This window comes from Gasterosteus aculeatus, chromosome 17 (genome assembly GCF_964276395.1).
Source record: "Gasterosteus aculeatus chromosome 17, fGasAcu3.hap1.1, whole genome shotgun sequence".
Taxonomy (NCBI): Eukaryota; Metazoa; Chordata; class Actinopteri; order Perciformes; family Gasterosteidae; genus Gasterosteus; species Gasterosteus aculeatus.
Genome location: NC_135705.1, coordinates 2,234,591 through 2,257,647, shown reverse-complemented (window position 1 = coordinate 2,257,647; position 23,057 = coordinate 2,234,591). Strand labels below are relative to the sequence as shown.

At 47.5% G+C, this 23,057-nt stretch overlaps 3 protein-coding genes and 1 long non-coding RNA gene across 8 annotated transcripts; 2 read left to right on the top strand and 2 right to left on the bottom strand.

Moving 5' to 3' along the window:
• The first annotated feature begins 54 nt into the window (after positions 1–54).
• On the top strand, positions 55–3,438 carry LOC120834876 (uncharacterized). Its single transcript, XM_078092752.1, has 5 exons — positions 55–1,008; positions 1,112–1,285; positions 1,406–1,584; positions 1,687–1,927; positions 2,110–3,438. The coding sequence occupies exons 1-5, from the start codon at positions 436–438 to the stop codon at positions 2,488–2,490; spliced, it is 1,548 nt and encodes a 515-aa protein (XP_077948878.1). The 5' UTR covers positions 55–435; the 3' UTR covers positions 2,491–3,438.
• A 183-nt stretch (positions 3,439–3,621) lies between these two features.
• pdhb (pyruvate dehydrogenase E1 subunit beta) lies at positions 3,622–8,154 on the bottom strand. The gene is made up of 11 exons (XM_040204714.2): positions 7,942–8,154; positions 7,800–7,859; positions 6,962–7,069; positions 6,541–6,603; positions 6,408–6,443; positions 5,913–6,103; positions 5,620–5,714; positions 5,344–5,454; positions 4,911–5,002; positions 4,680–4,821; positions 3,622–4,386 (listed from the first exon to the last, which is right to left on the bottom strand). The coding sequence occupies exons 1-11, from the start codon at positions 8,080–8,082 to the stop codon at positions 4,241–4,243; spliced, it is 1,185 nt and encodes a 394-aa protein (XP_040060648.2). The 5' UTR covers positions 8,083–8,154; the 3' UTR covers positions 3,622–4,240.
• On the top strand, positions 8,121–8,798 carry LOC120835632 (uncharacterized). 2 transcript variants are annotated; one of them, XR_013453291.1, is made up of 3 exons: positions 8,121–8,177; positions 8,256–8,356; positions 8,674–8,798. It is a non-coding gene; the product is annotated as an uncharacterized LOC120835632 (long non-coding RNA). The 2 variants fall into 2 exon arrangements; XR_005714606.2 differs by lacking the exon at positions 8,121–8,177 and having other exon boundaries at positions 8,220–8,356.
• A 250-nt stretch (positions 8,799–9,048) lies between these two features.
• Positions 9,049–22,506, bottom strand: pxk (PX domain containing serine/threonine kinase). 4 transcript variants are annotated; one of them, XM_040204713.2, is made up of 19 exons: positions 22,135–22,506; positions 19,845–19,895; positions 19,699–19,746; positions 18,457–18,643; positions 18,279–18,356; positions 18,034–18,107; positions 17,351–17,425; positions 16,923–17,027; positions 16,715–16,816; positions 16,309–16,470; positions 16,105–16,222; positions 15,930–16,008; positions 15,742–15,790; positions 15,583–15,660; positions 14,933–15,019; positions 14,758–14,821; positions 14,456–14,515; positions 13,740–13,768; positions 9,049–11,881 (listed from the first exon to the last, which is right to left on the bottom strand). In XM_040204713.2, the coding sequence occupies exons 1-18, from the start codon at positions 22,234–22,236 to the stop codon at positions 13,752–13,754; spliced, it is 1,536 nt and encodes a 511-aa protein (XP_040060647.2). In that variant the 5' UTR covers positions 22,237–22,506; the 3' UTR covers positions 9,049–11,881; positions 13,740–13,751. The 4 variants fall into 4 exon arrangements, 3 of the variants coding, with proteins under 3 accessions (XP_040060647.2, XP_077948877.1, XP_040060644.2); XR_005714605.2 differs by having other exon boundaries at positions 13,740–14,515; XM_078092751.1 differs by lacking the exon at positions 13,740–13,768.
• Between the last annotated feature and the right edge of the window lie 551 nt (positions 22,507–23,057).

Below are 23,057 nucleotides of genomic sequence, written 5' to 3'. Positions count from 1 at the left end.
CGCTGCTGAAGACACTGTGCACCGGTCCTTTCACTAAACGGGAGACATGTAATGCATATTCCCGCCACCGGGGGCGCCAGCAGCCCGTCGCCTGCCATCAACACGGAAACTACCTTGTTTATTGGTGGCCGCATCCGGTTGGGTCACAGCTGTGTTTTCCCATCTGCTCTGGAGTCGTTACTACGAAAACGGTCTTTATTCCGCCTCATTTGCGTCACATTGCCCAACAAACTTCACTTAACTTTCGGCGTAAAGCGTTCAGTTTTACCCCCAAAGATCTAGCGGGAAGTGCTATTTATTCATGAGTATTCTGGCGGGCTGTTGGCTGTTAGCTTGAGCCCGTTAGCCCGTTAGTCAGACAGCGATGTCCGCTGCCAGAGTTTTTCTCTCTGCGTATTTCGACTGTTGACTGAAAAACGAAGGCTCTTGTTTGCCATGACGAGTGAGGACACCGACACCAACTTGGGGGCGGTTGAAGAAACCGTCCCCCCGGCGGAGCACGACTATGCCCACGCCGCGGCCAGTAACTCCACCGAGGCGACGTCCCCCTCCGTCACCCCGGCTACCGACGGCGGAGTCACCCCGCGGGAAAGCTCACCGGCGGCGGCTGAATCCGCTCACGTCGCGCCCGAGCAGCCCGCGCTCCCGGCGGAGCTCTCCGAACCGGCCGTGGGCGCGGAGGTGGACTTCCCCGGCGGAGGAAACGACGTGGGGCCGCCCGTGGACACCCGCAAGACCCCCGCAAGACGCGCCGGCCCCCGGCGTCACAGGCAGCCGGAGGACAGCGCCTGCTCCGCCTGCAAGGGCGCGTTCGAGCGGCAGGGCCGCAGCTTCAACCGCAGGGCGGTGTTCACCTTCACCAACCCGCAGACGGTGCAGTGGGTCTTCCCGGACAGCGCGGCGCAGGACAAGTCCTTCCTGTGCGAGACCTGCGCCCAGGTCATCAGGAGCAAGTGCAAACGCAAACAGAGCGGGAAGCGGTCTCTGTGGCTGAAACCGGCGAAACAGGTGAGCGGCACAGACGACACACCGATAACGGTGTTTTTATCCACCGCGTCTCGTCTAACGGCGATACGACGGTTTTGACATGTTTCGACGTTGGTCCCTGCAGTCGGAGGGGAAAGACAAGAAGAAGAAGACGAAAGCCATCCGGATGGGAAAGAAGAGCAAAGCAGCGATGCTGGTCAGCAAGTCCTGCTACAAGGCCGCTTTCAAAATGCTGTGGTCCGCTAAAGGCGCCCGGAAGCCCATGATGGAGTTCTGGAGCAAACAGTTGAAAGAGGAGGTGAGGACAGAAGCTCCTCCTGGTTGAAGGGTCAATCATATCTCCGGGCACAGAGCGGGTGCTTCTCTTTAACCTGTTGTGTAATCGTGGCGTGCTGTGTTCCGCCGGCCTGCGGTGCAGATGAAGGCGTTGACCCGAGAGGCGGACAGTCCCTTCCACCAGAAGGTGTCGAGCATGAACCCGCTGTCGTCCTTCCCCTGGCGGCGCTGCCTGAGCTGGGCCCAGGACAAAGCTCCCCTCGTGACCGCCTGCCTCACCTCGCTGTTCCCCGACATGAACGCGCTTTTCAAGAGCAGCCAGTAAGTCTGAGTTCTGCGGAACGTAGCGGGGCGTCCTCTGGGTTTGAGTGTAACCACGTGTGTGTGCCGGCGATGATGAGCGTCCGTTTGTTTGTGTGGCAGCCAGATGTCGGAGGAGATGGCCGAGACGCTTCTGACGCGCCGGTCCGTGTTGGCGCTCTCCCTCCCGCTCTTCACCAGGAACATCTGGAAGAACAACTTCCTGCAGGCCGCTCTGGGGGCAGAGCTCCGCCTGCAGGGCTGCTCCGGCTCCGCCCTGGACATCCTCAACACCATGGGGCTGTGTCAGAACAGAGACACCGTCAGGTTGCTGCTGCACAAGCTCCGAAACAACAAGAACCCCGTGAGTATCAGACGTGGTTTTTATGTGTGTGCAAGAAAAAAAATAGTTGTGCCAGAGTTTGCTTAAGAACAAAAAGTATAGAGAACAAATGTATACATGATCTTACACTTACGCCAGTGCAAAATAGAAAAGCATTAAGATTTGAGTAATAAGTAGTTCCAACTTTGATTTTCTCCCAACAGCAAACACTGAACGGACAAAAGATGGTGATTAGATTCGAGCAGATTAAAGACGAACAGATGATTGGTGTGAATGAAGGCAATATCGAGGAGGAAGAAGAAGAAGAGGAGGAGGAGGAAGAAGAACAGGAGGGGGAAGGAGAAGAAGAAGAAGAAGAGGAGGGGGAGGAGGAAGAAGACGAGGATGATATGCAGGAGGTGGAAGAGGAAGAAGTGCAGGACGGAATGCAGGAGGAGGCAGAGGAGGTTCAAGCAGTGGAGGAAAAGTCAGAGATGGAGAAGAGGGGGAAGAAGAGGAAGGAGAGAGGGAAACGGAAGGTGAAGGAGCGAGGGGAGGTGGAGGAGGTTGAACCATGTGCGCAAAAGAAGAAGTGGTGGTGGTGAGGCTCGGCCTTCTCAGGAGGACCTCAGCAGTCGGTCGATCCGACCTCTCGGCTCCGTAAGACCGCATCGACCCAACGGGCCTCACGTCCTTTCTTCACTTTTTACTTTGCTTTCAATTTATATTTTGTCATTTAAATTAAAAAAAAAGCTTCAGTTTGAGGCAGACGTGAGTTCATTTGTTTCCAGAAAAGCCTCTGAAACACAAACTTGTGCCACTGAGACGACGCTCACAGCTGATTGGTCGGCATCGCTTTGACCCGGATAGACGAGTGTCTCATGTTGGTTGAATCGCAAAATCCGCAAACTTCCTCTTTTCTTCCACCTTCCGCATATGATGGCAGCAGCTTCTGAAATGAATTATTATTTGAATGATTTACTAGAGAAGAACTGATGTTTAGTCTTCCGCTCCTGGAGAAGTTTCTGGCAGAACTACGCATGAGAAACTAAAATTAATCCCACGTTTTCCGCAAGTATATAAAAAAAGAGTGAACATGAACAATTTCATTCAAGATAAAAACGTAATTCTGGCCAGATTGTCAGTGATGATTTGATCCTACCACAAATACGACGCCTTTAGGGGGAAGTGTTCGTCAAAGTACGAGGGGGGAAAAAAAGCCAAATATTTGTCTCCAGGAAAGTTGAACGATCCCAAACAGACGTCTCCAGGTTCATGGGGCGCGGCGTCGTTACTACCAGATTACGTCGTTCTTTCCATTATTAAAATAGAAGTGCTTTACAATCCTGTTATTTGGTCTTCACTAAATAATTCCATTTATTGTAAAACTGTGGATACTTTTCTTGTTAGATATTAAACCAGGAGACACTGTAATAAAGTTCTTTAATCTTAAAGTTTCTGCAGTAAATGTTTTTTAAATGTTTTTGGTTGAGGACAGACGAGTCCGATGCAGATTGTTCTGTAAAAGTTAATAAAAAACGTTTACGGCTTTACCTGCCTCCTTTCTTTCATGTTTGCTTTTAAAATAAATCCAGACTTTTATTTACTACAAAATCCATGTAGTTCCAGTTCCTGATCCTGGTATTTGGAAAAAAAAGATTTCATTCATGGCTTAATTTTGTCTGGAAAAGTTAAATAACCAGAGAACAGTACTAGAATAAGAGCCAAGCAGCGTGAAGCAGTGAAAGGTTTTTATTTCTGTAACAGTAACGTACAACAACAAAAACAGCTGCTGCAGCTACAATAAATATTCCCCCACCGCGATGCACCTCCAGCCGCCTCGCTCCTCCTCAGAGACGAGGACTTCATTCACCCATTACAGTATGTTTTGGTGGTTAGAAATATACAAGGGTTTATTAACAACAAAACTGCTGGGAATTAAAAACACATTTTAATCATCCTGCAAGTCTAAATTCAAGAACATGCAGGAACAAACTCAGGAGTTTTGTTGTTACCAAACGTCTCCAGAAACAGAAAAAAAGCCTACAGAATACGGTTTTACTTTTATTTTGAAGGGGAGGGGAAGGTGCTAAAGCAGCCAGAGCGTCACACACAGAGTTCCCCCGTCTTTGGGACTAATAGAGGAAGTGACTCCACGGAACCCTGCGTGCCCCCCGCTCTGGGGGCAGATACACAGCTGTGCGCTTCATTGACCAACATCTGGCAAAAAAACGTTACAATCGGGAGTTTCTTTTTTTAGAGGAAGCGTTTGGCTGTATTTACACATGGTTCATATGTTTTACCGCACAATGCTTCCACCACCTGTGTGAGCAAAACAAAGAGGATCTGTGCGTTTCAGACGTTGAGGGTCTTCTTGATGGAGGCGATGATGTCTTTGATCTGCGGCAGGCTGTTGTCCTCCAGGATCTTAGCGTACGGCATCGGGATGTCGACGCCCGTCACCCTGGTGGCCGGAGCGTCCAGGAAGTTGAAGGCCGGACCTGAAAAACACACAGGAGGTCAAGCGTTGTACTTCAGTAGAAGTATAATCAATTATTATAAAAATTCAAATTGGATTTGTGTACCAAATAAATACCAGAATAATTTAACGCACTTATTTTTAGATATGAACATTGTTTTCCTGTTTTTAACAAATGCTGATTTGAATGAACAAAGGCGTCGATAGTTCAGTTGCGTCGCAATGATGAAAAAGAGAAGCTTTAACTCTCCTCGGACCCTGAATGCCCCGTATTCCCGCGTCCCAAAAGGAGCGTCGGTTTAACGCCGCTCTCACCTTCCATGACCATGGCGCAGATCTCCGCTCCGACACCGAACTGAGGCCAGCCGCCCTCCACCGTCACCAGGTGGCTGGTCTTCATCACGCTGGCCTCGATGGTCTCCACGTCCAAAGGACGGATGGTGCGCAGGTTGATCACCTGACACACAGACAGGAAGTCGTTAACAGGCCGTTCAGTCGTCTTAAGTCATCCGCGTGGGATTGCAACAGGCGCGTTCCTTCCTCTACCTCGCACTCGATCCCCTCCTTGGCGAGGACGGCGGCGGCGTCGAGGCAGTGACTGACGTACCGAGAGTGAGTGACCACCGTGACGTGAGTCCCTGAAACGCAGGAGGAGGAGGGAGAGAAGCAGTCGTACCATCAAACATCTCCGTTCATGCTCTATCTTGTGTTTCATCAACAAATGGAACCGTTGCTCCTTGTAGGATCTGATTTATGAAAGTTAAAAGGTTAATTGATCGATCGATGGCTGTCTCGCATACTCATGCTTTACTGTCAGAAATAATTCCCCTATGCTTTTCCTCCGAGGCATTTTCTGCAGCTAAGCCACCCAGCGAAGAGGAGACCATCTTCTTCCCGTTTAAACCGCCGGGTGACGCAGGTTTCATTGCTTTCAGGGTGCCGTCATCGTTTTCGTCACATCGCGGTCGCACAGACTCACCTTGCCTCTCGACCTTGGCCTTGCCGATGGGAATCGTGAAGTCTTTGGACTGCGACTCTTCAGACATCTCGAAGGGAACGCCGTACATCAGCTCGTTCTCCAGGAACACCACTGCAACACACACACACACACACACACACAATTATAGCTGGTTGTAAACTGACTTCTTGTGACGCACTAAAATCGCACCACATCCCACGCTGCTCGGCAGCCGGGTTGGACGAGTTCAGCGAACCGAGCGGCATCAAAGCGTCACGCTGAGATTGGTCGTCTCACCGGGGTTGTCGTCTCTGATGGCTGATTTCAGGAGACCTTTAGCATCTTCTGCGCTCCAGGGACTCACAACCTTCAGACCTGGACAGTGAGCGTACCTGCAGACAGAAGGAACTCACACTGAAACCGGCACGACTCACCTTTCCCTGCTTTTTCTAATTGACTGCTTGTGTTGACTCAGCTGTCAACTTGTATTATTAAAAGCACAAAAATGTGTTCTAATGAAGCGGTTATAAAAAGAACTTTAAGAGCAAAGTAACAGGAATAATAACAGTTCCGCGTGAAAGTGAACGCACCACGCGGCGAAGCACTGCGAGTGCTGCGCGGCGACGCCCGCCGACGCTCCGTTGGGTCCTCTGAAGACGATGGGCACCGACTGCCGGCCGGCCGACATGTAGCAGGTCTTAGCGGCGGAGTTGATGACCTGGTCGATGGCTTGCATGGAGAAGTTAAAGGTCATGAACTCGCAGATGGGTCTCAGGCCGGCCTGCAGGGGACAAAACGTTTAATATGAGCGAGAGCTGCTGGGGGTTCAAACAAAAAGAAAAGGTAGACCACTGAGGCGCCATCGATTCTACCCCAGAGGCTTCCTGACCCACCTTGTCCCGCATCAATACCGGGCGAGATATCGAACCCAGATTGCTCTCGAGGGCTGAGCCATCGTAGTGAGAGAGCTGATGAGCAGCCGGCATGTGGCGGGATAATTTTGCCAGTGTGCGAATGCTATTTCACTGCTACAGATTCACGTGTGTTTTGTTGATGTGTTACCATGGGGACGGAAAGAGACTCACCATGGCGGCTCCCACTGCGATGCCGGTGAAGCCCATCTGCACCAGAGAGGGGGAAGAGACGTTAACCGGCTGTTTGGATCACGAAGCGGATTCACTTCAACAGAGAAGGCAAGCGGAGGCTCGAGAGTCTCACCTCGGTGATCGGAGTGTCGATGATGCGTTTGTCTCCGTACTTCTTCCACAGACCCCTGCTCACCTGCACAGACACGGGATTGACTCTCCGACGTGTTTTTTGCACCAATGTTTTTATTTATATCAATATAAGCTTTCGACTGGATGAACACTGTTATTATGGAGATTTTTCAAAAAACGCTACAGCGTTGAGCGAACAGGCTCAGCCCAAATGTCCAAAGACAGACACTGAGAGAAAAACACAACTTTAAAGTTTGTTTATCCCACTTTTCCCCCCTAAATCCAGGCCGTCACTATATTTGAGTGACCACAACAGGCGACACAATTTACAACAGGCGAGTTACCGTCTCATCACAATGCGATGATGTTCTCAAAAAACACCATAAACCTCGCCCGCGTTCTTCTACCAAGCGGCCCCTCACCTTGTAGGCCCCGTCGTACTGAGCCACCTCCTCGCCCAACAGGAACACCCGCTCGTCCCTCTCCAGCTCCTCGTCCATGGCCTGGTTCAAGGCGTCCCGGACCATCATCTAGCAACCGGCACAGCGGTCAGCACCGGCGGTAAAGACAGAATCAACCCATCCTGTTAGTGCGGCCTACAGACTCATGATTATGTTCAGTTATTCAAGTTAACTTTCTACCGAATAAATAGAGGGCTCTCTGCTAACGACAGATTTAGTAATATAATGATTGTTATTGCATGAAAAGATCCCTTTTTCCGTTTGGATTTGCTCATATTTTCTGTTTTATATTGTTGTGAACTGGATCATTTGGGGCTTTGACTGCACAGCTTTGTAAGCATCGGCTGGCATCAATGTCTTAATATTGTGTTCGTTTGTTTATATTTTGCAGTGTGTTTAATTTGGAAAACGTCATTACAATTCAACAACACCACAAACGACAGACTCCAAAAATGTGAAGTTACAACCGTACTGAATACACCTTTAAAAATTTCCAAATCGTAATGTTAATAAAAGAGTAACTAGGATTTAAATACTGTTAATTAAAGATAATTAAACCAAGTCGGATGTCACAGCAGCACAAGGGCAGAAAGGCAGCTGAGATACAGATGATGATGTGACATCTTTGCTCGGTGACGTTCAACAGTGAGACCATAAAGGAGGAGGTGAAACTTTGTCCGACTCTGAAACCCCTGACAATAACAACTGTCATCTAAATAATGTCAATAAAACGACATAAAACCAAGAGACTGTTAGCAGTAGCTACAGCTAACATGCTAACTTAGCTGCTAGCACTGACCTGCGCAGAAGCCGGAGCACTCTTATGAAATCCCCGCTGCCCCAGAGTGGAAACAGCATTCTGCAAAGAAGACGGAGAGACACCATTAATTTCACTAATAGTCGATTTAACTCGGAGTAAACGTTTACGAATAATGCCATACCTTTCCTGAGCGGAGAAAGCATCTTACGGAGGCAGCCATGTTCAACCTGTCCTCTGGCAGAGAGAAGGCGGGGACTATACGTAGGTCAGGACGTTTCAACCAATCAGAGATGCAGTTCGGAAGTGAAGCGGAAGCTGTCATAAAGAAAGAGCCAATCACAACGATTCAGATGAGATGGAGGCGGGAGGAACACCAAGAGCGTAAAAAAGAATCCAAGGACACCTTTCTGTCATTACGTATGAAAGATGCAGGATTAAAAATGACTAGAATACAGTCAATGACAAAATTACAAAAAATTGAGCATTTTGTTTCAGTCACAGGACACAACCAATTAATACAAGACAAAAAATAAGTAACAAGCAGAGGAACGGAACCCCTTTCATCGGAGGGGGGGCAACGCCGATAACAAGAGATGGTAAATGTTTCGATAATTTATACTTATAAATTATTAAAATATTTATATAAATTAGATATATTTGTAAGGATTCTAATTCTTAGCGGTCTGCATGCATTCATTTCTCGTTCAACTACTTGTAACACTTTGTGTTGGATCGTTGATCATCACTTGTAAACAGTTCATCTGGACATTTACTGAAGATTTTATTGTACCACCGGTATCGTTACACTACATGTTTGTCTGTAAATAACTAACTTGTTCATAGTCTTTCATTTTGTATATTTCATTAGTTTTTTTCTGGTGGCACAATGTTTTCACGTTCTTTCCTCATGCAGGAAACCTTCAGCCTCCCAGTAACATGGATTGTGTCCGTGGGGCAGACGCGCCTCACGACCTGCATATCACCTAATAGTCCTAGAATCATGCCGTCAACATTAAAATAAACAACTATTTAATAAGATCTTAATGTTTTTTTTTGTGTACACATATCTTAATTGGTAATAATACTAATCCCCACATTCACACTGTAGTTTGTATGGAAGTAGATCGAGTGGCCTGAGAGGTAATTAGTACATCGTAGTTGACATTCCTCCCCTTCTCCTGGACACCTGATCAGAGAACCTCTCCGTTCTTTGCTGAGTGATTCGATGAATCCTTGAAAATAGTTCATCAAAAAAGAACAAAAATTCACCATCAAATAAACACATATGTTGATTTTCCTGAACCATTTTAATCAAATGTTCATTCGGTTGATGGTTATTACATCACAGCCGGCTCGCCATGTTTGCATTTCTTTTTTACATGCGCATAGAGGTTTTGCAGCTGCATTAAATCTGAAGGGACCAAACATTCGATGCAACTCGTGTGAGCCGACAGTAAAAGACCCGCAGATTTAAGAGTATTTTTATTCATTATAACAATTTACTAATCCAGCTGTGACTGACTTTAACTGGACTTGTCCTGCATCGCTCGGTGGTAAAGTGCTGCAGAGAAACACACCGACGTGATTGAATGAGCCTTCAGAGACAAGAGACAAAGACCACCGGACCGGATCGCACTGAAGGACAAAAAACTAAAAATGAGCATTTCCTCACAGAGCAAAAGGCGCCCTGTGCTTGAACTTTGATTGTAGTGAATCTTCATGTGGCAGCGACCCACCGAGCCGCAACACTTCACGCCTGCACATTCTGGGAGAAACACGCTGCTTTGCGTCAAGCCATGAAGATAAGAAGCTACACAGCCAGAAGCCACTTAGCTTAGCACAAAGACTGGACACAGCTAAGTAAAAAAAAAAAAACTCAATCACAATAGCTGCTTATTCAGGCCAGAGTGCGATGCCAATAACATCCTGTTATTTCGTACAGATCATCTATGGATGAGATTATCACATACAATATTATCACAAAAAAACATTCATTTTCTCCGTAGGCACCAAGCACTATAAAATACAAATCATTTCAGCTCTATGACAATAGACACTAAAATACATCAGAATGGAAAAAAAGGCTATTTAAAAAAAAAAAAAAAAAAATGACACAATTATGGTCTGAAATGAACCCTCGACCGAGCTGTCACCAAGCAAACTGCGTGAAGCTGAACAGAGATCCACTCATGGACTTTAAATCATGCCGTTGTAGGTTTGGACACGTTTCATCTGATCAGAGTCAAGCTCTTCTAAAATTAAACCATCAAGTCCAGTTGGCACAAATAAATCGAATACCAGGCTGGAATCAGGTGCAACGGTGTGTTTCTCTTGCTTATAGGCCCGGCTTCCTCTTCATCACAGATATTTTAAAAGGACTCAACATTGTGAAGTGTGCGTTTTCATCAATGCATGTTACGAGTCATGAACAAACGCTAGATTATTTAAGGCCTTAAACCGGTTACACCACAACGCCCCCTCGGGGTCAAAGCGTCCTGGTCTGAAAAGAGTGAGTTTACGAAAGCGGAGAACTTTATGACTCGAACCCAGAATCCCTGCACGCAACTTTAAAACAGCACACAACTATGAATTAATTAAGTCAAAATAAAGGTGACTGATGGATTTTCTCTACAATACATTTTCAGAGAAATTACCGGTCGGCTACAAAAGGAGAAAATCATCAAAACATGATTCCGGTGACTTGGAAAGTGAACAGCAGTTAATGAGCCGAAACAAAAAGTTACAAAAGCAGCATCACGGGTCAAATAAGTGGAACAACGAGAAATCACTGTGGAACAAAGCAGCAAAAAAAAACAAAAAAACATCACGTGTTTCAAATTAATTTCACACCCCAAACCCAATCAGAGCCGAGCGGCCCGTCGCCGCGGTAACCGAACCGCAGTGACGGACGGACGTCCGACCGGCGCCTGCGTCCCACAGACCGCCACACCGACAAAGTGCGGGTTTGACCCCGCGTGCAGAGACCGGCCGGTGAGCGTTAACACACGGCTTTGGTACAAATATTAACCCAGTTCCAGAACACGGCAAAAGAAAAATGCAAATATACGTGGGAACAAAATGTAAATGTGACATTCGTGCCTTAATGCGAAGGTTTTAACCTCCTCAGCGCTCTGCACACATCGAGCTCATTTAGTCTCTTTGGTGAAGGTTTTAGTCACGGCCGTTATTTATGTTTTCCATTTAGACGCCAACATTTCTACTTTTCATCCGGCTTCTTCATTTCACTTTTCATGCACGAGTTGAATGCGATCAAAAGCAGCAGGTGGGTGGAGACGCTCCTCTTGCGGTCCTTCACGCACAAAGTGTCGTTCAGAATGAATCATCAACGGGCCGAGCGGGACGCATCGCGCCCACGGGGACATTCGTTAGACGTTCCTGAACGGGAACATGTGAGCGGATCCGCGTCCGTCCGCTCCACCAAGTTCAACTGACGAGCTCACGACTCACAATGCGGCTGAATGAAATTGACCCTTCTGGTTCAGACCAAACGAAACAAACAGCAAAGCAACATTTTATCACAACATTTCCATCTGGAATTTGCTAAATTTGCTTAAAATGAACCTTCAGCCCATTAGTCTTTATCTCGAGTCCGACGCGTTGACCTGACTTCTTCGGGCGGCTGCAGGTCAAAGAGAATAAATGAACCAGCCGGGAGTCGTCTCCCTGTGACAAAGAGACTCTCCTCTCCCGTTCACAACTGCAGATCTTAAAAAGTTAAAAGCAGCAAAAAGCAGAAATAGCAATAAAAAGTAAAAAGGGTAACTTGGAATTTTTTTGTTAGTGATTCTTTTTCACATCTCAGGGAGCGACGAGGCGGACCGGTCCCGTCCCGCGCTGCGGTACCGGCGGGTCGGCCCGCGTCGCCGTGGTGACGGTTTCCTGGTGGAAGACGGGTGGCGGCGGGGGGCGGGGTCACATGGCGGGGGCTGCTGCAGCCCTCTTCAGTTTGCCCTTGCTGAAGGCCTGGATGGAGCTCAGCAAGGCGCTGCGACCTCCACCCGCTGCGTCAGAGGAGGTGAGAGGAGGAGGACGGGAGGACGAGTCCAGCGTGGCAGGAAGGGGGGGAGGAGGAGGAGGAGGAGCAGGAGCAGTCAGGGCTTCTGGATGAGGAGAGAAGAAAAAGGTGTGAGAAAACACCAGAAAAACCGGGCTGAACTCGATCCACCATCAGCTCCACCCGACTCACTAAAAGGGTTCTAGGAATACGGAGCCAAGCGGCTGCGAGAATAAATACCTAAATAGATGTTATATTTTATTAAAAGCCTTCTAGAATCATCCGGTCCCACCTATGGCTCCGATCCTTACAGCAGTGGCTTCTGGGACTTGTAGTTGTGTCTGTCCCTCCCCACCTGTCAGGGTGCCTTCGCTCGCCGGGGGGAACTGATGGTGAATTGAACCGCGAGCTGCTGCGTTTCTCTTGTTAAATCTCCTAACGCAATAAAAGCCGGCGACGTCGCGCCGAGGGGAGCGACGCACGGCGAGCGCTCACATGCAGGGTGAAGCAGAGACTCCGCCTCCTGTTCAACTACACGCGTTTCAACATCTGCAACGTGATGAAAGCACATCCGTCATTTGGTAACCACACCTGGAAAAACCCGTCGCCTGCAGACGACCATTGGCCGGATGAAGAGGATTTCTTCACACATCTTCTGAGGATGGATTTGAAGGACTTTGATTGTTTCACTCAATGCAGGGCTGACCGATTATCTCCAGGAGGGCTGTGCAACAAACGCACTTTCATTACATTTGGCAGCCTGGTGGACTTTTCTAAAATTATAATATTCAGATGACTCTTCAGTCAGGTCCACGGTTGTGCTTCCGGAGGGACATCCGTCTTCAGATGTGTCCACCGGAGCACAGCGGTGTCCACGTTTCACAGATTCATTATTTTATTAATTAAATGATCCCTCACTTCGGACTGATTTGATAAATACGGGCCGGGACCAGATGTAAATAATTCAGAATTGGTGTTGGTGAAAATTAAAAATGTGCTTCTGGTTCTTTCACAATGGAAAAAGTTTTATCTGAATATCAAACAAACCCGTGAAAGGATTTTCTGAAGGGTTTGCAGAGCAGCTTCATACGAGCGGGAGGGAAACAAAACCGGCGTTCTTTAGGTAAAAGCGTCAGATAAAAGCGCCGTCAGCTCGGTGTGTCCCTGAAGGAAAACCGCGACACGCGTGCAGACAAAACAAAACAGACGGCCGTGCTGCAGCTGACCGGATCACAACCTCCAATGAGAACGCCCCCAGGTTTGGAGATCATTGCAGATTGTGGGGTTTTTATTTAAGATGTGCGTGCACCCTCTTCCAGGCAAACAGACTCGTCGATGCTGGCTGATTCTAACAAGACGGATTTCCACTTTTAGGCTTCTGGCGTCGTCTCCTGCAAAGTCACTTTATTCAAGTTGAGAAGGGACGTGGAACTGGGCCTAGAATCTGAACTAGAATCAGTGCCTCGCGGTTGGATTTTTTCCTTCATGTTTTAATTTACGTGTCTTACCCAAATATCTTGTTAGTTGCACGTGAGAAGTAATCAGAATACACATATTTGTACGTGTTATTGGTGTTTGACAGGTGTGCAAGTACGGAATTTTTCTTTTTCTTCTTCTTTTCAATCCTCAGATGTGAACATCAGTATCAGTTGGATTACGCGTTACGCCATATTGGCAAAGTCTAAATAAAAAGGTCCTTTTCATTGAAGCACAAGTTGCAACACGGGACCCTGGACATCCGCTCGGAGTCCATCGCGTTGGTCCACAGGAAGCTCTTATCTCAACGTGTCCTACGTGCACACGAGGCTCGTGATCGCGCTCAATCCATTTTAAGTCCACGCATTCTTCCCTAAAGGAGGCGGCAGATCTCTGAGCCGGAGATTGCTGGGAAATCAGGGTGCACGACAGCCTAAAAAAAACACTTCATCATCATCATCATGGACATTATTAATGGTTTACATTACCCAACGACACGGTCAGAACGGAGCATGCTCTACGGTGGAGACGGCACAGGGAAGAGAGAGACAGGGAGACGAGAGTTATCTGTTCAGTGCACCAATCAGCAGTTACACAGTGTCTCCAGGACAAACAGGAGAGGAAGAGACGACGTGGCAACAACAGAAGGAGAGGAAATAAGGAGACGACGCAACGAGAAGAGGACACAGACGTACGGAAAAGGAACGTTTGTCACAACATGTTGTGAACGTTTGGGAATATTCTGTTTTTAACAAACTCCAAAGTGAGTAAATGTACTTTGTTAGATTCCACCACTCGCATATTCATCCGCCGCTGAAAATAGTCCCCAAAAATGAGTAACGGCGGCTGAGACTTTTTTCAAACACAAACGATATTATGAAGTAATGAGCTTTTTGACAGATTCACATCTTCAGCAGGAGGCTGAGAGAGAAAACACACGTTAATTAAACTCATTTTCATGGGATTTAGCGTCAGAAACATCACCCAAATATTACTTGTATAAAAACAGCCGTGTTTCCATCCAGCCTGCTAGAAAAGTGAAACAGGTCATCGCATGGCGAGAGAGGAGGGACAGAGGGACAGAGGGACAGACGTCTCAGATGAAAACAGAGTTCCGGGCCGACGGTTACGATGCCGTAGTCCAGATGAGACCTCAGACACCAGAACGCCCACCGGGGGAGACAGACAGACAGACAGGGCCTACCTGTGGTGGACGGGGGGGTGGGGGAGGAGGGGCATGTGGGAGGTGAACTGGCTCCAGAACCTGAAGACGGACGGAGAAACAGAAAAGAAGATTAAAAGGTGGCTTCACAGAACCTGCGTGAAGAAGACGACTTGTAAACATTACTGAATAAAAACACAAAAAAGGTATTTTCGTCTTCTATTAGTTATAATATCTAATGAAACAAAGACGAAGGTCTCAGCTGTTCAGAACAACACAGACCAACAGCTTCAGTCGGCTCGTGAGGACCAGAGAGGCTCCAGTTTAACTTGGACGTGACCCACCGGAGTTGTTGTTGTTTCTCACGGAGACGTCTTCTTCGTTCTCGTAAGCCGACTGTCTGGACTTCTGCAGACGGAAACACGACTTTAGGTTTCTGTGCACTTCCCGTGGGCTGCGTGCATCTAATGCGTCGGAGCCACACAGGTTCTCCAGGCTCCGGCGTCCGCGTTCGCCTACCTTCCTCGCCAGGCTCTTCCTCTTCTTCCTCTCCCCCTCGGAGCCGTGGTGGGACTGAGCTCTGGTCAGCCTCCTGTGCTGGTGGATCTGCAGTCAAACACAATGCTCCTTACAAACGGCAACAAAATACATCACAAATCCCTCAACTCAACTAACAAAGACAGAAACGGAAGAAAAGGAGATTCCTGCAGAATCAATTCAGGTTATGTATTAAAATCAGTACATAAGATAACATTGCTGTCACATGAAAGTTCATCAGGACACAAGAACACATTCAATAAATGTCTTTAGGTCACAAATAATGTGACGAAAATCTTAAGAATAGAATAATCTATTCTATTTCAGCAAATACGTTGATGAAGTGGTGAATATCCCCGAATACGTTTCTTATTTATTCACTTATGACAAAAACCTCACGTTCAACCAGCATTTTTTTGTCGTCCACTTTGGGCAAATTGCTTCACCTTCCTTCGATCGATGTGTTTGCAGCATGAGAAGGTCGTGGGAAATGAAACCGTGAGGTTCTCCCACAGTATTTTACGCTGCCAGGGTTGACCTTTGCCCCCCCCCCCCCTGGTCCAGCAGGTCACCGATTTAAAACACCAGATATTTGTTGATGGAGCCTTGAGGAGACCAAGGAAGGACCTCACCATCCTCTGCTCCTCCTGCAGCCTCCTCTCCAGACTCTCCTTGGCCGTCCGCAGCGCCTCTCGCAGCCTGCTGGGAACCTGCAGGAGAGGACGGAGGCTCACGCGTCTGACGCTTCTACTCGGTCGTTCATCGCGATGAGCGATTGAGGAGGCGCTCACCTTGATCTGGAGCTTCTCCGAGTGCTGGAGCTGAACGTCGCTGAACAGCCTGCGAAGCACAAAAACAATCCCGCTACATTTTCAGACTTTGAGCGGCGCGCACGCTTGTACTCGTGCGTCGCGCGGTAGATTCCTAACATTCAATCCGTTAAAACGCAGCGGAGGGGGGCGGAGTCAGGGGAACTCACGGCGTCCGGATGAGCTGCGACACGCTCGGCATCCCGCTCTTACAGGCTTCTGTGGACAAAATGGACTGCAGCACGGACACTGCACACGCACACACACACACACACACACACACAATAAATCAACTGGGAACTTTTAAGTCAACTTGACATTTCAGGCCCAGAGGTCAGAACTGACCCACAGCGGCGTCGGGGTCATCGGGGTATTGATCGACGGGGACGGCGTCCGGTGGCCGACCGTACACCATCTCGTAGAGCAAACGTCCGAAGCAGAAGACGTCGATGCTCTCCGTCGTCTGCAGATTAAACGAGTGACACTTTTAGAAATCGGACTTAAACGTGACTACGGACAAGCGTTTCCCGCGCGTCCGTCCTCACGTACGTTGATCTTTCGCAGCTGAGTGAAGGCCGGGCGCAGCGCCGAGGGGACTCCCAGCACGCCGTTCTCCACGTCGGCCAGTCGGCACACGCCGTCGTCCACGATGACGTTGGAGGCGTGAAGGTGACCGAAGAACACGCCGCCGTCGTGGAGAAGCTTCAGGCCCTGCACGCACGCACGCACGCACGCACGCACGCACGCACGCACACACACACACACACACACACACACACACACACACACACACACACACACACACACACACACACACACACACACACACACACACACACACACACACACACACACACACACACACACACACACACACACACACACACACAGTTCATGTAACAGGAGACATTGTGTGCGTGTGTGTGTGTGTGCGTGTGTGTGAGTGTGTACTTACCTCCAGGATCTGGCGGCCGTACAGTTTGACGTGCTGCAGCTGGAGGCCTTGGCTCTTCTTGGGGTTGCAGTACTTCTTGAGGTAACTCTCTCTGGGTTTCACCTGCAGGAGACAGTCGCTTTCCACTGAAACTTCTGTTGTTCCACCAAACAACAACACACACACACACACACACACACACACACACACACACACACACACAGTGTACCTTACAGATGTGGTCCCTCAGAGAGCCCCTCTCACTGAACGGCCGGATGAGCAGAGCCGAAGACTCGCTGGTGCTGGAGAACAACAGCGGACAGACGTATGGAGTCTGGGGAGGAGTTTCATTATTTACACTTTAAAACCAGCTAGAATGAAAGATTTCAGTCTGTGTGTCTTCTATTATTCTCGTATGAAAAACGTGCAATTTGCTGCATATTCCGTACGTAACGTTTAAAATGTTCAAACAGATGCTAAAAAGTCAGATTCTGGTTTCACGTTTGAACAAATGTTGAGTTTCTGTGCGAGTTGGTGTCAGTTACGCACACACACACACACACACACACACACACACACACACACACACACACACACACACACACACACACACACACACACACACACACACACACACACACACACACACACACGTACAGACAGGCTGGTTAGCAGCTTCATTGCTGACTGCAGGTCTTTGTCGGACAGGAATTTATCTGGACCCAGGTCGACCTACAAAACACACACACACACGTTGTTATTCTGAGAACTGTAATCGTCTCTACAGACGTGCTTCTGTAAACCAGAGTTGTACAAATGTTGTTTAAGTGATGGAACCTTTAAATTGAAAATATTCACAGATTCACTTTGTGGCTTTAACCTCGAATGCTTTTCATTAGAATCGACCTCTTCGATTGTTAAAATGAAATTCCAGAGATGAACAACAAGTTAAGAATAAAAACATTCCCTCTACAGCGGAGCAGAAATACAAATCAGAGACTTTACAGACTTTTTCTTCGCCCACATTCCTTTTTTTGTGACTGGAGAACACTTTGGCGTCAGTGAATTACGTTTAATTGAATCCAAGTGAAGCTAAATTTATTCTCCAGCGTGGGAAATCCCTCAGAGACATTCCTGGAAACAGAAGGAAGTGAAAGAGGAACACCGGCCGTCTTTCCTTTCTTCAAGGAGAAGTACGAGTGCAGAATTTGTTGTCATGAAATATTTCCATGTGTTGTCGTTAAAAAACAACTCGTATTACGTTTCTGACTCAATGCACTCTGCACTCCTCGGACATTTTTCTCACCCTGTTGATATAAAATGAATTTCTATGAACCCACCCAGCTCAGCAGATACCTCTCCTTGGGCTGCTCTTTGTTTTTGATCAGAAAATATTTCTTCCTGATCCGCCAGCCTTAAAAAAAGTAAAAGCATATTTGTTATTCAGCCAATAATAATCCAACACAAAAGAAATATATTGTCGGGGCCTTAATGTGCATTCGGGTACAGCGACGCTGAAGCAAGCAGCGGCATGTTGTGCTAGCGGTTAGCATTAGCGCTCAAACAGAAAGGCTCAGAGTCCTACCGTTGTCTTTGAGAGGCTCCAGGACCTCCCACTTTAGGTCGGACCTGAAGAACATGGAGACCTGCTGCAGGGCGATCTCTGACGCACACGCAGGGACAACAGACCATCAGCGTACAAAGTAACAGAAAGACACAGAGAGATGCTGCGGATTCAAGGCAATAGGGACAAAGGAACACACCTGTGTAGTTGGCGGAGTAGTTGTTTGGGTCGAGGAACTTCTTGACCATCAGGGAGCTGGAAAGCAAGGGATGCTGGGTAATTGAGTCCAGAAAGGCCTGCAGACCTCTCTGCCTCTCTGCTATGAACTCCCTGTCCATGTTTCCTATCAGCTTCTTGGGAGGAAGCGGGAGACTGATGCCGCAAACCTGCAGAGAGAGCGAGAGAGCGATGCAGCAGATGCACTAAACGTCCTTTCCTTCATATTCAGTCACGTTGTCCCAGAGAGACGGACAAACAAGCTGACTGAAGGTCGGGGTCGGGGGGAGACCTCCCAAAAGGAAATGAGCAGGCGAAACCTCAGCGGAAAAGCTGCTAACTTCCTGTTATCCAGGAATGATTTGACCTGAGCAGAAGACGAGTAACAACAATCTGACAAGAAGTCAGATCCCCTCCAGGACGCTTCCATTGATTATAGATTTAGCATTTAGCAAAGATCAATATAACCTATTCTAAAGATCAAATGATTTTTATGTGAAATACCCTGTTAGTTGTACATTAAAAAAAATTTTACATATTAAAATGAACGGCCGACCTGCAGCGTCGTCCTGGGTTTGGATTATTGTAGAAAAATAAGTTTTTTTGGAGAAGCACGAGTTTGATCTTTTAAATGTCCGCGACATCGTCCTATTATCAAACATTTCAAGCTTCAAAATGCAGAGCAGCTGTTACCGACAACTTTGTTCAAGACAAAAAGTGAAGATCTTTTAGATCTTTATTGGGTTTATCAGAGAACTCATTTCAGCCACATAACCATAGACACGACTCGGTTCCGGGGTTTCGTGGATTCCTGCGGCGCTCTTTTGTTGCTTCTCAGTAACAAAATGTCCAACCTACAATCTTTAAGTCCGGAGACGTGTGTGCGAAACCATTGAGCCTGCCTCTCCTTTTACTGACAACCATCTGCAGCTCATCTGTCACAGCGCTTGCTTTTAACATTTACTAGCGGAGGCCTTAAAAGCGACGGCGAGGCCAACAGCTTATCAGTCACATGACATCCAACTGGCCTCTGACGGCAAGAGATCAACGGCAGCAGAAACTGTTCACTTAAACAGTGCTGCTGCAGGCCTTATGAAGCAGGCGGTACGACGACCCCTGACAGCTCCTTCTCCACCTTATTTCTCTCCCTTCAGCAGCAGCTTGAGTTCCTGTCAGGCACCAAGGATCCTAAAACGTCCACGGAAACCGTCTCAACGAAACTCACCATCAGGCTGCTGTTGAGGACATCAAAGTCACTGTAGCGCCGGATCACCTGAAAACACACACACACACACACACAAGCACACGTTACTGAGCCGTCTCTACCTGCTGTGATCGAATATTAACGGAGGAGGCAATTGGTGCATTTACCTGCCAGCTGTTCTCTGAAGACACGCCCCTCTGGACTCGGACGATGTACTCCTGCGAGACGAGAGAGGACACCGCCATCAGAGCATTAATATGCTGCTTTTCTTAAGAAACTTTAAACATACATTAATAAATGATGGGAACTACCTACGCAACAATGAGACAACATTTACATTTTCAACTGAAACAAGACAAAAAAAAAAAACATGTGTTATGTTCAGGTAACAAAACTACTTGGTTAAGTAAAAGATGATGGTTTGGCTTCTAAAGCCTTGTTATTTAAGGAGAGGACGTCAATTTAAATAAGTCAATGTGGACGATGGTTTAGCAGGGACACAAACTTTGGTGTCCTGGGTGAAAGTCCCAGAGATAAAAAGCAGGATTGTATGAATATAAAATGGTACTTTAAAAGGAGGAAAAGAGTATATATATATATATATATATACACTCTTTTTTATATTACATATAATATAAATTATATATATTCATATATATTATATTTTTTTGTGTATATATATATATATATATATATATTTCTTTAAAGTTTTTTTGAAGTTTTAATATTCCACAAATAATGCAATTAAATGAAAAGCTATACAGTCACAAGCTATGAGTGACTGAGTTCATGATTATATAGAAAACAACATTGTAAATTAAATAACAATTTTATGGGGAAATCTAATCCGCTCAGACCCCAAACGGTCTAATTCCTGCAGGCCGACTGCTTTCTGCTGTAATCTCACATTCATTCAAAGGTGAGCTGAGTGGACCCTGGGCAGTAAACAGATGTGACATCACTTCACTTTGTCAGTCTTTTCTTATGTAAAAAAAGATACCAATTCCAAAGGCCTCTATCATTCATGACACGCAGCCTCCGTTGTGTTCTGTGCACTCAGAAGAAGCCGTCACTGTTATGAATTGCCTTGTCGTTAAAAAAAAGGTGCAGGACAAATAGACTCACAGCTCTCCACTCCTGGCCGAGTCGTAAAGCTGCTGACCTTTGATCTGCAATGGTTCCTGTGCTAGTCGAAGCCGTGAAAAGGTAAACGCATCACACCACATGCAGGATGCAGCACCTGGCCGATCGGCATCCGCAGCGACCACATGGAGTAGATCGGTGATCCACGCCGAGCCGCTTTCATTTCATTTAGTGTTTCGACTGCATTCAGTCACAACTTTTAAAAAGCCATTACAGCCAATTTCCGGCCTTATGTTATGAAAATCATGATGAGTTCTACCACAAAATCTACCAATAGGGAAAAGTGTAAATACATAAATCTGTTTGATATCAGTCAGTATTATGCTTCCCTACGAGGTAATGGTTCTGTTTTAAATGTGCACCACCACCAACGATGGTCTGATAACATTAGCATGCCAACAGGCTAGCTCAGCTGATCCCAGTCGGACTGTCAACAAACCCACTGCGTATGCGTCCATTATCGGACAGACAACACATGTCCCGCTTTATTATTCCGGGAGCGTAATCTGACCGCTTGCGGTCACGTTGCTTACACGTCATTTCCTCCCGCACCAGATCAAAGTGCACGTTTAAGTGCAAATGGATGCTGAACACAAGCTTTCCCCGATCATCGCTGACACAAACGCTCAGAGGAGGCCACGCCAAACCCCGATAGGAAATCCAAACACTTCCATGTTTCTGTGAATTTCAGACGACGCGTACGATTTGTGACGAGATGTTTGTACACAAACAGATGTTTCTATTGGATCTTCACTTCGGCGTATATGACGTACAGAAAAAAAGAAAACGTTTTATTTAAATCTCACAGTTTAGCAGAGAGCTGTCAATGGGAGCAAATAATAATAACAATGCGTATTGTGTTACGGTGACGGAAATGTGCCAAAAGCCCGTCAAAGATTCCAGACGACGATACTGTTTAGCTATGGATTCCCTTAAAACCGGCAGTTTCCTTTTCGCAAAACGGCTTCCAGGAAATTGCTTAATCGGTGACGGCCAGCTAGTGAGAGCCGCAGTCAGCTGCCTATCTGTCCGATAATAGAGACACGGTGCGAGGCCGATGCCTCAGATGAGACTGGAGCGACGCGATGGGACTAAAGCAAAGAGGCGGTTTGTGGTTAACGAAACATTCACAAGAAAACCAGCCAGAATGAAGCTCCTACACCGGTCCGATAATGGAAACGGTGACGCAGCGATAGCCCCAAACGCCCCCTTAAGAAAAATAAAACTTAACGCGGTATTTCGTAACGTGAGCGAAAAACAGTTTTACGTTAAACGGCACCGGGTCGTTAAAGTCCGCCGCCAGTAAGAACTCACCGTGTGGGACTGGAGGTTCTGGCTGGCTTCGATCACCGCCGTCAGGGGTACGGTGTCGTCCAACAGCAGCCGGCCGGGGGTCGGCTTCTCCCGGAAAGACATCACCGGAGGACCGACAGGCGGGAGTCCGATCTCAAGGGTCCGTCCGTCTCTCTCGCGGAGACCGCCGGGCAACACGCCGAGGCGGAGCCCCGCTGAACCGAAGAGGAGGAACACCAACAGCCCGCTGGAGAAGCGAACTAACCCGCTCGGCTGTTAGCTTAGCTTTACCGTAACCAGGATGCCGCGGATCAGATAGTAAATGCGCTGCAGCGCCCCCTGCTGGTAGGGACCGGGTACGGACGGCGAAACAGCGCCCCTGCTGGTAGGGACAAGGTACTGAAGGGGCTACAGCGCCCCTGCTGGTAGGGACAAGGTACTGACGGCGAAACAGCGCCCCTGCTGGTAGGGACCAGGTACGGACGGCGAAATAGCTCCCCTGCTGGTACGGACAAGGTACTGAAGGGGCTACAGCGCCCCTGCTGGTAGGGACCAGGTACCGAAGGTGCTACCACGCCCCTGCTGGTGTGGAGGAGCAAGTGATGAATCAGACCAGTGAAATATTTTTAAAAAGAAAGAAAACGAGGAACACAGAAAAATAAAACAAAAAGCTTTCGACTACAGTTCATGGTCTTCCTCACTTGACGCAAAATATTAAATACATTTAAAATAAAATTAAAATGAAAAACCTACTGGTTAAACGGTAGCAACGACGGGGACAATTTGGGCGGATGATTACCAACCTGTAAAATATTTACAATCAAACATTCTGGGAAATGGTTATTAAGATTGTTGAGAGTTAATGCCACAAGATTTTAGGGCACCCTTGACGGTGTACATGGGATTGATAGCGGGTGGCACAATATTAAAAGAACACCATCTCT

Excerpts from the sequence above, each read along its gene's own strand:
- LOC120834876 (XM_078092752.1), top strand. The coding sequence starts at position 436 with ATGACGAGTGAGGACACCGACACCAACTTGGGGGCGGTTGAAGAAACC. Across the intron at positions 1,009-1,111 it reads GGCTGAAACCGGCGAAACAG|TCGGAGGGGAAAGACAAGAA; the intron begins GTGAGCGGCACA and ends TGGTCCCTGCAG. Across the intron at positions 1,286-1,405 it reads GCAAACAGTTGAAAGAGGAG|ATGAAGGCGTTGACCCGAGA; the intron begins GTGAGGACAGAA and ends CCTGCGGTGCAG.
- pdhb (XM_040204714.2), bottom strand. The coding sequence starts at position 8,082 with ATGACAGCTTCCGCTTCACTTCCGAACTGCATCTCTGATTGGTTGAAA. Across the intron at positions 7,860-7,941 it reads GCTTTCTCCGCTCAGGAAAG|AATGCTGTTTCCACTCTGGG; the intron begins GTATGGCATTAT and ends TCTTCTTTGCAG. Across the intron at positions 6,604-6,961 it reads AGTACGACGGGGCCTACAAG|GTGAGCAGGGGTCTGTGGAA; the intron begins GTGAGGGGCCGC and ends GTGTCTGTGCAG.
- pxk (XM_040204710.2), bottom strand. The coding sequence starts at position 22,236 with ATGTCTTTCCGGGAGAAGCCGACCCCCGGCCGGCTGCTGTTGGACGAC. Across the intron at positions 16,471-16,714 it reads ACGGCCGCCAGATCCTGGAG|GGCCTGAAGCTTCTCCACGA; the intron begins GTAAGTACACAC and ends GCGTGCGTGCAG. Across the intron at positions 15,661-15,741 it reads CGGAGAAGCTCCAGATCAAG|GTTCCCAGCAGGCTGCGAGA; the intron begins GTGAGCGCCTCC and ends CCTCTCCTGCAG.